The sequence below is a fragment of the Amblyraja radiata genome, chromosome 3 (assembly GCF_010909765.2).
Source record: "Amblyraja radiata isolate CabotCenter1 chromosome 3, sAmbRad1.1.pri, whole genome shotgun sequence".
In the NCBI taxonomy this organism is placed as follows: domain Eukaryota; kingdom Metazoa; phylum Chordata; class Chondrichthyes; order Rajiformes; family Rajidae; genus Amblyraja; species Amblyraja radiata.
Window position 1 is genome coordinate 61,244,273 of NC_045958.1, and position 13,573 is coordinate 61,257,845.

General features: G+C 40.4%; 1 protein-coding gene across 1 annotated transcript in view; it reads left to right on the forward strand.

Moving 5' to 3' along the window:
- The window catches only part of frmpd1 (FERM and PDZ domain containing 1), a 132,107-nt gene that overhangs the window by 101,884 nt on the left and 16,650 nt on the right, over positions 1-13,573 (forward strand). Inside the window, exon 14 of the mRNA XM_033017891.1 lies at positions 4,530-4,674. Coding sequence (XP_032873782.1) covers positions 4,530-4,674 — 145 coding nt within the window. The remainder of the gene's footprint in view (positions 1-4,529; positions 4,675-13,573) is intronic.

Below are 13,573 nucleotides of genomic sequence, written 5' to 3' on the forward strand. Positions count from 1 at the left end.
ATTTGACTTCACTTGGGAGTGGACCTTGCAGTTCATCCATGCTTCCTGGTTGGGGAACACACATATCGTCTTCTTTGGTATACAATCCTCTACGCATTTGCGGATGAAGTCTGTGACACCAGTGGCCAATTCATCTAGGTTATCCGCAAAATCCTTGAATATGGACCTACAGTATATGCATTCTATATTTGAACAGAAGATTGGTCGTAAATGAACTCCTATTTTTAGCAATGTTACAAAATTTTGAGATTTTAAAAATCAAGTCTGTAATTTATCCCATCAGATAAAGCATAAAAATAAGTTTAATTTGACACCTAATTCACTTTCATATCTCAAGTATTTAAAAAGTTATGGCCATTTTCATACTTGGAAATTAGCATCTTGTTCCCTATTGATTTTCTATGGACATAACAAAAAAGTTGTGATCGTGAACAGTCAAAAGCCCATAACTTTCTTAAAAATTAAGAGAACTGAATGAAATTTTCAGTTATCATAGATTGAAGCATTCTGAAACAAATATAAAATAATCTTACTTGGATGACCTGAAATTAAAGCATATAATTAGTTAGTTACCTAATTGTAGCTAATTTCAGACTTCAATTACTAGATCTAAACATCTATCCATTTCTTAATAAATGATTAACATTTTTAAATAGCCTAAATGTCCAAATAATATTCACAAATAATTCACAATAAAACATGATTTTTAAATCTCATTTACATTAATTTATAGGCCAAATGGAAGGAATTCAGTGTTCAATTGCTGTAAATAAATGTCCATTTAAATCAGCTTTCTAGTGGGTCCCTGTGGAACGCGCTGGTTTAGAACGTTCACATTGCGGTAGATTTGTGCCCCAAATGCCCAGAAAAATACTGCGCGATATAATGGGCCCAAATTGAGCTACTCGCAATATTAAACTTTGTATAAAGGGATCTTTAGAAGCCCTTTTTAATGTAAAAATATGCAGCATACCTTCTGCTATCTGCTTTATGAGACCCTGCGGTTGCTGGCGGTCGCGGGTTTAGAGATTGATTTTTAAACTACTATAACTATTATTCAAGGCCTTTAAACCTAATAATAGCTTTTGCGACGGGGTCTTCCAGCGATTTTTCGTTAATAATTAACTAGGCTGAACATCTTCGATTTGAACAGCCTAGAGAAAATCGCGTTTTAAACCCGTCCCCTCTAAACGGCGCCAAAATCGCGCACACCCGCAGCGGCAGATTTTCAAAGACGCTTCAGGTAGGCTTTGCAACATACCTACTATTTTACTTGGATCAGCACAACACAACTTTCTGTGCTGGATCCTCCCACTTCAATTTCTGCTTGTAAGCATAAAGTAGAAACACAGCCAAGTGGTCAGATTTACCAAAGTACAGCCTGGGAATGGAGCAATATGCGTTTGTGATGGTTGTGTAGTGGTAGTCGAGGGTGTTTGAGTAGGCGACGGGTAGATAGTATTTCAGCAGCAGCTTGTGAAGTTAGCCTGATTGAAGCCCACAGCTATGAAGAACAAGGCCTCTGGGTACTTTGTTTCAAGGCTATTGGTGACAATGTATAGTTCCTCAAGTGCAATCTTAGCATCGGTCGGGGCTGGAGTTATTTATTTATTTAGCTAATGCAAAGTCCTTTAGCCAAGCAGTTGCCTCTTGATCTGCTATATGAAGGGTAACAAGTCCTGGAGGACAAGGGTGTATCAAGGGTGACAAGGCTGGAGTGTAGATTGCTGTCAGAATAGGCAAAGTGAATTCCCACGACAGGTAGTAGGGGCAGCACTCCCCTGTAAGATACTTCAGTAAGACTGAATAATTCACTGACAAACTGCAATAACCTTTATCAAACTTTCCTGTGTATTTTCAACCCAGCCTTTTACAAACAGATGTGAAATTCTGATAAGTTGAGTTAGAATTCAATCAACAGATTTTCTCATGAAAACATTGAGACTTCCCCACAGTTTAAACTATACAACCCATAAGAAAATATCATGGGGGAATTAGATGGATTATAAACAAACAAAAAACAGGAAATAACAGCAGGATAGATTGCTGAGTGCAAGGGACTGATCTAACAATCTAACAATTTGTTGAATGAAAAGCACAGTCCTCCCTTATCTTTCTTTAGCAATCAGAATGCAGCAGAATGCTCTGGCAGTTTTCCTGAGGTTAACATGCCCTTGCTGTGGGGATAATAGATTATTCATCTGGATTCAATAGCTCACAAATGTTAGTTGCAGTGGGTGAGTGAGTGAGAATTTTAGCTTTTCCTACTTCTGCTAATTCCCAGAGTCAGCCAGTTCCAAATTGCAGTGACAGAGTAATTTAAAGAAATGGGACAGAATGCCCGTGGCAAATCAAGACTGAAGAGCTCAGTTGACTCTGCTATGGCATTTGCCTTTTGCTGGCATATTATCCATCAAGTGTCATATCCACCTCTCTTGTTTATCTACCCAAAGCAGAGTATGGTGCTGGGTATCAGCTGCTAGTCATGTGAAGTACCATATAAACCATATAAACCATATAACAATTACAGCACCGAAACAGACCCTCTCTGCCCTCCAAGTCCGTGCCGAACACTTAGTACCAGATGTTATCATATTTCTTTCAGACCTGCCTTAATTTAAACTTATCTTCATTCATTAAAGGCATGTAAGCATCTCTAACTGCCCTTGAGAGGACAGTGATAAGCTGCCTTCTTGAACCATCACAGAGCCATTTAGGAGTGAGTTTCAAAGAGACTGTGTCCCTATTTTTCCATTCTTGTGCATTTTTACATTCACCTCATCTCTTTCCACTGTTTGTACTTTTTGGCTGCTTTTATTGTCTCTGTTGACCTTTATTCTAGTTACATAACTCCCAAAGAAATTATTTATCAAACGTTACTGCTCTAGTTAAGAATGAAGGGGAAAACAGGAAGCTACCATCCTGTTAACTTGACATCATAGATGCAAAAATGTTGACATCTCAATAAAGGATGTGATATGAAAAAAATAGAAAATAATGGCACGGTCGAACAGTTAACATGAATTTATGGAAAGGAATCATGTTTGGCTAATCCATTGAGATCTTTGCAGATGTATTTCATAAAGAAGATGAAAGGAAAGCTGTGGGTGTGATGAATTTAGTTTTTCAGGAGTCTTTCAGTGAGGTTCCAGACAGCAGTTTGGTAAACAACGTTTGAACACATGCAATTAAGGGTATGATATTAACGTATTTGAATTGGTTAACTGCTAGAAAATAAATAATAGAGAGAAACAGATCCTCCTCAGGTTAGCAGGCCATGATTAATGGGATATTGTGGGCTCCAGTTATTCATAATTTGTATTGATGGTTTAGTCAAAGGAATGTAAGGAAACATTTCTAGATTTGCTGATGACAGTGGTGAGGAACTTCAAGGAGGCCACCAATGTCTACGCTGAACATAATCCCCAAATTAAAATAAGGGTTTTTTATGGTAGCGCCATGATCTTGTTAAATGATATAACAGGCTTGCAGGGATGCTTGGCTTACTCCAAGTCCTATTTCTATGATCCTAAGTTCCTATCTGTTTTACCAATATGTTCTCCATGACTAAGCCTAGAGAAAGGAAAAATGGTCATGGAGGTATGATGGGAAAATGTTGTATGATTTCTCTCAATATCTCCAGCTAGATTTCTCACTGGCCGGATAATGAGCAGAAACTTCTCTTATGTTTTCATCTTTAATCAATATTTAGACAACTCGGGCACACTGGTCAAGGCTTTTCAGACAGCAGATACTAAGGGTCAATAAAGGTAGCTATTTGATTTGTGAGATATCAGAATTGGAAATAAATATTCCAATAAAAACATAAATTGTCATAAATTGATTTTTTTACTTATGATTCAGTCATGGATTCATAGATCATGGAAACAGACCGTTTAGCTCATTGAGTCCACACTGATCAATGAGCATTTATGTACACCACTCCCCTTCTAATTCAATTTGATTCCCTTCACATTCACATCAACTGTACCAGGTTCCGACACTCACTTGCAGACACTAAGAGAAAATTACAGTGTTCAATTAATTTACTAACTTGCACTCTTTGGGCTGAGGCAGGAAACTGGGGCAACCGAGGGAATTCCAGGTGATAATAAGTAGAACTTACAAACTCCACACAGAAAGCACTAGGGGCTCAGGATTGAACACAGATTGCCGGACTTGGGAGGCAGCAGCACTGCAAGTTGTGTCAGTGTGTCGCCCAAATAGGATTTCTATCTCCTTTTATATTTGCTCTTTTGATCCAGTCTTTTTTTTATCCCTCTCTTCATTCTCCTAGTTAGCATTGTCTGTAGGACACCATAGGATTGTCATGTTATTCATCACTGTACTAGATTTCCTATGTGATATAAGAATATTGAGCTGCAGGTGAGAAGATAGATCTAACTAATGAGATAAGTTAGTGAATCACTTGTTTCAATAAAATTATTATTTAAATCCTACTTAGAATGAGTTAGCCAGTGAAAGATTTGGACTGTGCTAATATACTGACTGTATACTTCTGTTCACAGTCCCTGACATTGTTACTGGAATCTCACCATGCTAAAGATCTTGTATGTTTCATCGCTGGCTCTCATAGGCTATATGTGAACTCTGGAGACTCCATATTCACCTGGCCTGGCAATTATCAAAGTCAGCTGCTTACCACTGAGGAAGGTAATGATTTGGTTATTGCTTATTTGTAAATAGGAATTCCTGTTGATTTTTGGTCATTCTTTTTCCTAATTATTGTCACTGGTCCTAGATAGAATTATTTGCCAGCGTTGTAAATCTGAGGATTCTCACAGTGGATGGAAAGGCTGATCCTATCCTTGAACTATCTTGATTAATGTAAGGTTTTCTGAGTGGTAGCTCCATGTCCTAATCAGTAAAATATGCATTAATGCCTAAACTGAGCGTATACATACAGGCCAGTAGTTCGGTTCAATTTTGTTTATTGTTTTACGTGTATCGAGGTACAGTGAAAAACTTTTGTTGCATGCCATCGAGTCAGCAGAAAAACAATACATGATTTCAATCGAGCCATTTACTGTGTAGAAATACGTGATAAGGGAATAATATTTAGTGCAAGCTAAAGCCAGTAAAGTCCAATCAAAGATAGTCTGAGGGTCACCAATGAGGTAGATAGAAGTTCAGGACCGCTCTCTGATTGTGGTAGCATGATTCAATTGCCTGATAACAGCTGGGAAGAAACTGTCACTGAATTTGGAAGTGTGCGTTTTAGAAAATACACAATAGGCGTAGAAGTAGGCCATTCGGCCCTTCAAGCCAGCACCGCCATTCAATGTGATCATGGCTGATCATCCACAATCAGTACCCCGTTCCTGCCTTCCCATATCCCCTGACTCCGCTATCTTCAAGAGCCCTATCTAGCTCTCTCTTGAAAGTTTCCAGAGAACCGGCCTCCTCCGCCCTCTGAGGCAGAGAATTCTACAGATTCACAACTCTCTGTGTGAAAACGTGTTTCCTCATCTCCGTTCTAAATGGCTTGCCTCTTATTCTTAAACTGTGGCCCCTGGTTCTGTAGACTCCCCCAACTTCGGGAACATGTTTCCTGCCTCTAGCATGTTCAAGCCCTTAATAATCTTATATGTTTCAATAAATCTCCTTTCATCCTTCTAAATTGCAGAGTATACAAGCCCAGCCACTTCATTCTCTCAGCTTTTGACAGACAGTCCCGCCATGCCAGGAATTAACTTTGTGAACGTACGCTGCACTCCCTCAAAAGCATGAATGTCCTTCCTCAAATTTGGAGACCAACACTGCACACTATACTCCAGGTGTGGTCTCACTAGGGCCCTGTAGACCCACTCTACCCCCAATACCATGTGCCCTAATTTTGCCAACTAATCTCCTATGTGGGACCTTATCAAATGCCTTCTGAAAGTCCAGGTACACTACATCCACTGGCTCTCCCTTGTCCATTTTCCCAGTTACATCCTCAAAAACTTTCAGAAGATTAGTCAAGCATGATTTCCCCTTCGTAAATCCATGCTGACTCGGACCGATCCTGTTACTGCTATCCAAATGTTCCGCTATTTCATCTTTTATGATTGACTCCAGCATCTTCCCCACCACTGATGTCAGGCTAATTGGTCTATAATTCCCTGTTTTCTCTCTCCCGCCTTTCATAAAAAGTGGGATAACATTAGCTACCCTCCAATCCACAGGAACTGATCCTGAATCTATAGAACATTGGAAAATGATCACCAATGCGTCCTCGATTTCTAGAGCCACCACCTCCTGGGATGCAGACCATCAGGCCCTGGGGATTTATCAGCCTTTAGTCCCATCAGTCTACCCAACACCATTTCCTGCCTAATGTGGATTTCCTTCAGTTCCTCCATCACCCCAGATCCTCTGGCTAGTACATTGGGAAGATTGTTTGTGTCCTCCTGAATGAAGACGAATCCGAAGTGGAATGGAACCATTTGGCGGCGCCGTTTCGCTTTGGAGGCGCCGATCCTTTGCTAATTCATCTAATTCATCGAATTCAAGCTGTTATATACTTATCACCTAGTTCTTCTTAATTGGTTGTTTAGACAACAGTAATCAGTTAATTTATCTTAATATTGGATAGCTGTTATACTGCTTGTCTTGCAAACTTTAAAGTTAGTTGTAGTAAAACCCCTAACAGAAATGGCTGAAAATATTTTGAGCAAGAGAAACAGACCAAAATTTACACACAATGGATATCTATATGTGTTTGATAAGTATAGTAAAAAAGACCCTTTGTTAATGTTTTGGAGGTGTGAGCACAAGGACGAGTGCAAAGGTCGTATTCATACTAAAAACAAAATTTAGATGAATTAAGATGAACTAGGTGCCAAAAGTACCCGACCCGATCCAAAGTACCGAAAGATGAGCAGAAATATTTTCCTGGTGTTTTGCAAATATTTATCTACTAAACAAAGCAGATTCGCTGGTCATATATTTCATTAAGTCTTGTGCAAGTTTCTTCTGCAATATCAACAATATCTATGTTTTTTTCAAAGCAGGGAAAGAAAGTTGGAAGAAAATTGCATTTAGAGTTCTTAGTTCCGATAGTGCCTTGATGAAGGCATCTTTCTATGGCATAAGAGCCATCTTGTCCACAAGACCTGAGGTTCCCTGCTGGATCTATGCTCAGTTAGCTGATATCTTCCAGGGCAGAGGTTTGGTTTGCAGGCAGCTCGAAAGGCAGTTTTCAATCAGGATTCTTGCTCTACATTGAAGTCGTGCTGCTGGAAGATCATTAACCAGATAATCTAGGATTGGGTTTGGTGGAACCATTCAAAATTGAAAACGTTGTGTCCACTAATTGGCTTTACTGGAGGTCATCACTGTGTATCAGAGGCTCAGCTTGGTTGCGACCCCACTTTGATCCTTATTGGAAAATATTAGATAAGGTTTCCCTATCCACTTCCATACATAGCTTAGAAACATAGAAACATAGAAACATAGAAAATAGGTGCAGGAGTAGGCCATTCGGCCCTTCGAGCCTGCACCGCCATTCGATATGATCATGGCTGATCATCCAACTCAGTATCCCATCCCTGCTTTCTCTCCATACCCCCTGATCCCTTTAGCCACAAGGGCCACATCTAACTCCCTCTTAAATATAGCCAATGAACTGGCCTCAACTACCTTCTGTGGCAGAGAATTCCACAGATTCACCACTCTCTGTGTAAAAAATGATTTTCTCATGTCGGTTCTAAAAGACTTCCCTCTTATCCTTAAACTGTGACCCCTAGTTCTGGACTTCCCCAACATCGGGAATAATCTTCCTGCATCTAGCCTGTCCAACCCCTTAACAATTTTGTAAGTTTCTATAAGATCCCCCCTCAATCTTCTGAATTCTAGCGTGTACAAGCCGAGTCTATCCAGTCTTTCTTCATATGAAAGTCCTGCCATCCCAGGAATCAGTCTGGTGAACCTTCTCTGTACTCCCTCTCTGGTAAGAATGTCTTTCCTCAGATTAGGAGACCAAAACTGTACGCAATACTCCAGGTGTGGTCTCACCAAGACCCTGTACAACTGCAGTAGAACCTCCCTGCTCTTATACTCAAATCCTTTTGCTATGAATGCTAACATACCATTTGCTTTCTTCACTGCCTGCTGCACCTGCATTCCTACTTTCAATGACTGGTGTACCATGACACCCAGGTCTCGTTGCATCTCCCCTTTTCCTAATCGGCCACCATTCAGATAATAGTCTACTTTTCTGTTTTTGCCACCAAAGTGGATAACCTCACATTTATCCACATTATACTGCATCTGCCATGCATTTGCCCACTCACCCAACCTATCCAAGTCACCTTGCAGCCTCCTAGCATCCTCCTCACAGCTAACACTGCCCCCCAGCTTCGTGTCATCCGCAAACTTGGAGATGTTGCATTGAATTCCCTCATCCAGATCATTAATATATATTGTAAATAGCTGGGGTCCCAGCACTGAGCCTTGCGGTACCCCACTAGTCACTGCCTGCCATTCTGAAAAGGACCCATTTACACCTACTCTTTGCTTCCCGTCTGCCAGCCAGTTCTCTATCCACATCAATACTGAACCCCCAATACCGCGTGCTTTAAGTTTGTATACTAATCTCTTATGTGGGACCTTGTCGAAAGCCTTCTGAGAGTCCAGATATAACACATCCACTGGTTCTCCCTTATCCACGCTACTAGTTACATCCTCGAAAAATTCTATAAGATTCGTCAGACATGATTTACCCTTCATAAATCCATGCTGACTTTGTCCACTGAAATCACCACTTTCCAAATGTGCTGCTATCCCATCTTTAATAACTGACTCCAGAATTTTCCCCACCACCGATGTTAGACTAACTGATCTGTAATTCTCCGTTTTCTCTCTCCCTTCCTTTTAAAAAGTGGGGTTACATTAGCTACCCTCCAGTCCTCAGGAACTACTCCAGAATCTAAAGAGTTTTGAAAAATTATCACTAATTCATCCATTATTTCTGCGGCTACTTCCTTAAGTACTCTGAGATGCAACTTATCTGGCCCTGGGGATTTATCGGCCTTTAATCCATTCAATTTACCGAAAACATGAGGACCTACTCCACTGTTGATTATGGCTTATCAGTATTCTTTTCCTGCTGTCTCCTTAGGGTGTGAGTCCAGGTTCTGGACTCTTCTCCTTGTATCTCTATTACTTTGTCCTGTTCGCCCAGGTTCCATGAGATCCCCTTTCATTCTTCTTTACTTCAATGAATATAGATCTAACGAACCTAACCTCTCCTAATATATCCGTCTTCCCATTTTAGGATTACATTTAGTACATTTTCATTACACTCCCTCCATGGCAAAAACATTCTTCCTCAAATAAGGAGTTCAAACTTGCACATAAAGCTCTTGTATTCAAATTATTTTGCAATGAAAGCCCACATGCCAAGTGCCTTTCTACTGCTTGATCCGCTACATGCTTGCTTTTAGTGACGACTGTCTCTTTGCATCTTCCGTTTTATCAATCTATCACCATTCAGATAATAATATGACTTTCTGATAATGTCTGTCCACATTAAACTGCATCTATCGTGCAATTGTTCACTCACCTAACTTGTCCAAAACATAGGAGCCTTTTAACATCCTCCTCCCAGCCTACATTACTCCCAGCTCAATGTCGTCTGTAAAACTTGGAGATGTTACATTTTGTTCTATCATCCAAATCATTGATATGCATGTGAATTTATGGGATCCAAGCATTAATCCCTGGTGCATTCTATTAGTCACTGACTGCCACCCAGAAAAATACTCATTTATTCCTATTCTCATGTTTCCTGTTTAGTTTAATTTAAGGATAAAGCATGGAAACAAACCCTTCTCCCCAATAAGTCCATGCAGACCACCCGTACACCAGTTCTATCCTACACTCCAGGTGCAATTTACAGAAGCCAATTAGCCTACAAATCTGCACGTCTTTGGAATGTGGGAGGAAAACGGAGCACCTGAAATAAACCCATGTGGTCACGGAGAGAACGTACAAACTCCGTACAGACAGCACCCGTGGTCAGATTCGAACCCAGGTCTCTGGCGCTGTAGGGCAGCAATTCTAACTTGCCACCCATTTTATTTTATATATGAGGAAAGTGTCTACCAACAATTTCTCAGTTCATGTTTATATATTACATCAATCCTGCAAACTCACCTTTTCTAACTTCAAATATGAGACCTTATCAAAAGCCTTAAAATAGCCCCTTCTATGTCCACTGGATCTTCCTTTTATTCATTCAACTACACAACTCAAAAACCTCCAGCAGATTTGTTAAGCAGGTTTACCCTTTCATAGTACATTCTGAATTTGTCCAATCATATAAATGCTTTCCAAGCTACTGAAGATTCCAAGATTTTCCTCATGGGTAATATTAGGATTACCTATGGTCTATGGTCTTATTTTATTTCTCTTCTATTTTTAAATCGTGAGGTTACATTTCCCACCGTCAATCTGTAGGAATTGTTCCAGATCCCAAAGAACTTTCAAAGATATCGATCAATGCATCCACTATTTTAATGAGCATGGGATGTCTGCACATGGGATGTCTATTGCACATGCTCTGGCATTGTTCTTATGTTCGTGGTGTGTAATTAGTTTCCCAGTAATCACTAACCAGCTTCAAGCACACAGAATTACCCGAAGGATGGATCACTCCAGATCGAGTCACTTAAGAGAGACAGATATATGGGAGGAATCAAAGCAGACAGTCAAGGAACACCAATCTACATGCATATAATGTTTCAAAATATCCCAAATTGTTTCAGTCGGGCAGCACAATGGTGCAGCGGTAAAGTTGCTGCCATACCGTGCCAGAGACCCAGGTTCGATCCAGACTATGGGTGCTGTCTGTATGCAGTTTGTACGTTCTCCCCGTGAGTGCGTGGGTTTTCTCCGAGTGTTCCAGTATTAAGTCTTGTAGATATTGCAATCAGTGTATAAGAGTGCATTATAGTCAGTGTATTGGAGATTAGATCTGCAGAGTGTGTGTCATAGAATTATGCACCACGGAAACATGCCCCAAGGTTCAACATGTCTATACCAAACGGGGTGCCTTCCTGAGCCAGTCCCATTCGATTGCTATGCCTCTAACCCATTCCCATCCACAAGCCAGTCTAAATGTCTTTTAAACATTATAATTGTACCTGCTTCTTCCATTTCCTCTGGCAGCTAATTCCATTTATGTGACTCTGTACTCCCTTGGTATCAGGCTCAGCAATTACCTCTTTACAGTGAATTCCAATGGAAAGTAAACTCATGCTATAATGAATATGTTGCAAGCTGAAGTAAAATTGAGTAACATGAGTCACTCTGACCTAGTGAGCATTTTCTAATGGGCTTGTTCAGCCTGAATTCAGTGCCAATGATGTGAATGTCAATTGCTGATAAATCATTCTCAGTGCTCCAGATTGTGACATGGGTTTTGTGATGTACACTTAGGAAATATTGTTGCAGCTCTAAGAGCTTGAAGAAAGAATCTTGCAGAAACCTTTCAAATATTTGTTAAAAATTAAATTACCTTCCACTTTGTGTGGAATTTTAATATTTAATATTTTATTAAAAATGTGTTTAGTTCCTTTAACTAGCTCGTGATATATTTGCCTGGGACAAGAAATGAATCAGATTGGCATGAAGTTGTTGATGTTGTGCACGCCGCGATCCGACAAAATCATTCATGCGTTCTCAGCTAAACCCGAGTCTTGAGTGATTCTTCAGACTAAATCCTACTAAACAACATGACTTGTGTTCCTGAAATAATCATTATTCATTTTCAACTAATAATATAAAATAAAAAAAGGTGCAAACATTAATTGTAATTGGAGTATCACAGCACTGAAACAGGACATTGGCCCATCTTGTCCATGCTAACCAAGATGCCCCATCTAAACCTATCCCCTTTACCAACATTTGGACCATTTGCCTCTAAACCTTTCATATCTGTGCACCTGTTTAAATGTGTTATAAATGTTATTGTACATGCCTCAATTACTTTCTCTGGCAACTAGTTGCATATATCCATCAGCTTCTGTATGGAGAAAGTTGTCCCAGGTTCTTATTAAATCTTTGCCTCTCAACTTAAACCTATACCTTTAGACCTTGATTCCCCTACTTTGGGAAAAAACTTTTTTAAATGACCTTATGTATTCCCCTCATTACCTTATACACCTCTATAAGATCACCTTTCACCCTCCAATACTCCAAAGGATAAAGTCCACCTTGACCAACCTCTCCCTAAAGTTTCGGCCCATGTGCTCATAAATCTTCTCTAAATTATTTCCAGCTTAATGCCATCTTAATGCAGAGTGAACACAATTCTTCAAGTGCAGCCTCACCAATGTCTTATACAATTATAATACAACATCCCAACTTCTATACTTAATTTCCTGACTGATGATGGGAAAGGGGCCAAAAGCCTTTTTCACAATCCATCCACCTGCCATGCCACTTTCAGGGAACTATGTAATTGTACTCCTGGGTCCCTCTGCTTTACAACATGGTTACCTGAGGGGTGACAGGTAGAAAGGGTGGTGAAGAAGGCTTTTGGCTCGCTGCCTGTTATCAGTCAGGGAATTGAGTATGGAAGTTTACACGTGTTACTGTCGAGGGCCTGAGTTTCTGGGAGAGATTGGGCAGGCTAGGGCGGTATTCCTTGGATGAGAGGTGGTCTTATAGAGGTGGTCTTATAGAGGTATATAAGATCATGAGGTGAATATAATTAGGCTTGCTGCACACTTTTTTACCCAGAGTAGGGGAATCAAGAGCATAGGTTTAAGGTGAAAGGGGAAATATTTCATAGGAATCTGAGGGGCACCTTTTTCACTCAAGTGGGTGGTGGGCATATGGAATGAGCTTCCAGATGAGGTAGTTGAGGCAGAAACTATAACAAGATTTATAAGACATTGGACAGGTGCATGACCATGAACAGTTTAGAGGGATATGTGGCAAGTGTAGGGCAGTTGCAACTAGTGTAGATGGGGCACATGATCAGCATGGGCAAGCTGCACTGAAGGGTGTATTTTTGCTGTAATTCCCCGCTCTATTTGGGAAATATAGGATTATGCCTAATATAATTCCAACAAGGTGATCATCCCCTTTTTATTAATCTGCTCCACCAACATAGCCTCACTGGATGCCATCTTGGACTACTGCTGTGACATTCTCCTTAATCAGTAAAGCAACTCCCCCTCCTCTTTTACCCCCACCTCTATCTCGGCTGTAACAGCTGAACCATGGAATATTGATGCCACTCCTGTTATGTTTCCGTAACGTCTCTAACGTCCCGTCACACGTACCTATCCATGCCCTGAGTTCATCCGCCTTGCACATCATGCCGCTCACATTGACATAAATGCAATTTAATTCAACAATTCTTATTCACTCCCTGCTGTGTGTCTGCCTATCCCATCTCCTGAACTTGCTTTTATTGACTTCTGTACCAACTTCCAACCTCACATATACATCAGTACTCCACTGTATTCCTCCCCCCACCCAGACAATCTAATTTAAATCCTCACCAGTAGCAGTTGCAAACCTAGTCTGCCAGGAATTTTGACCCCCTTCAGTTCAG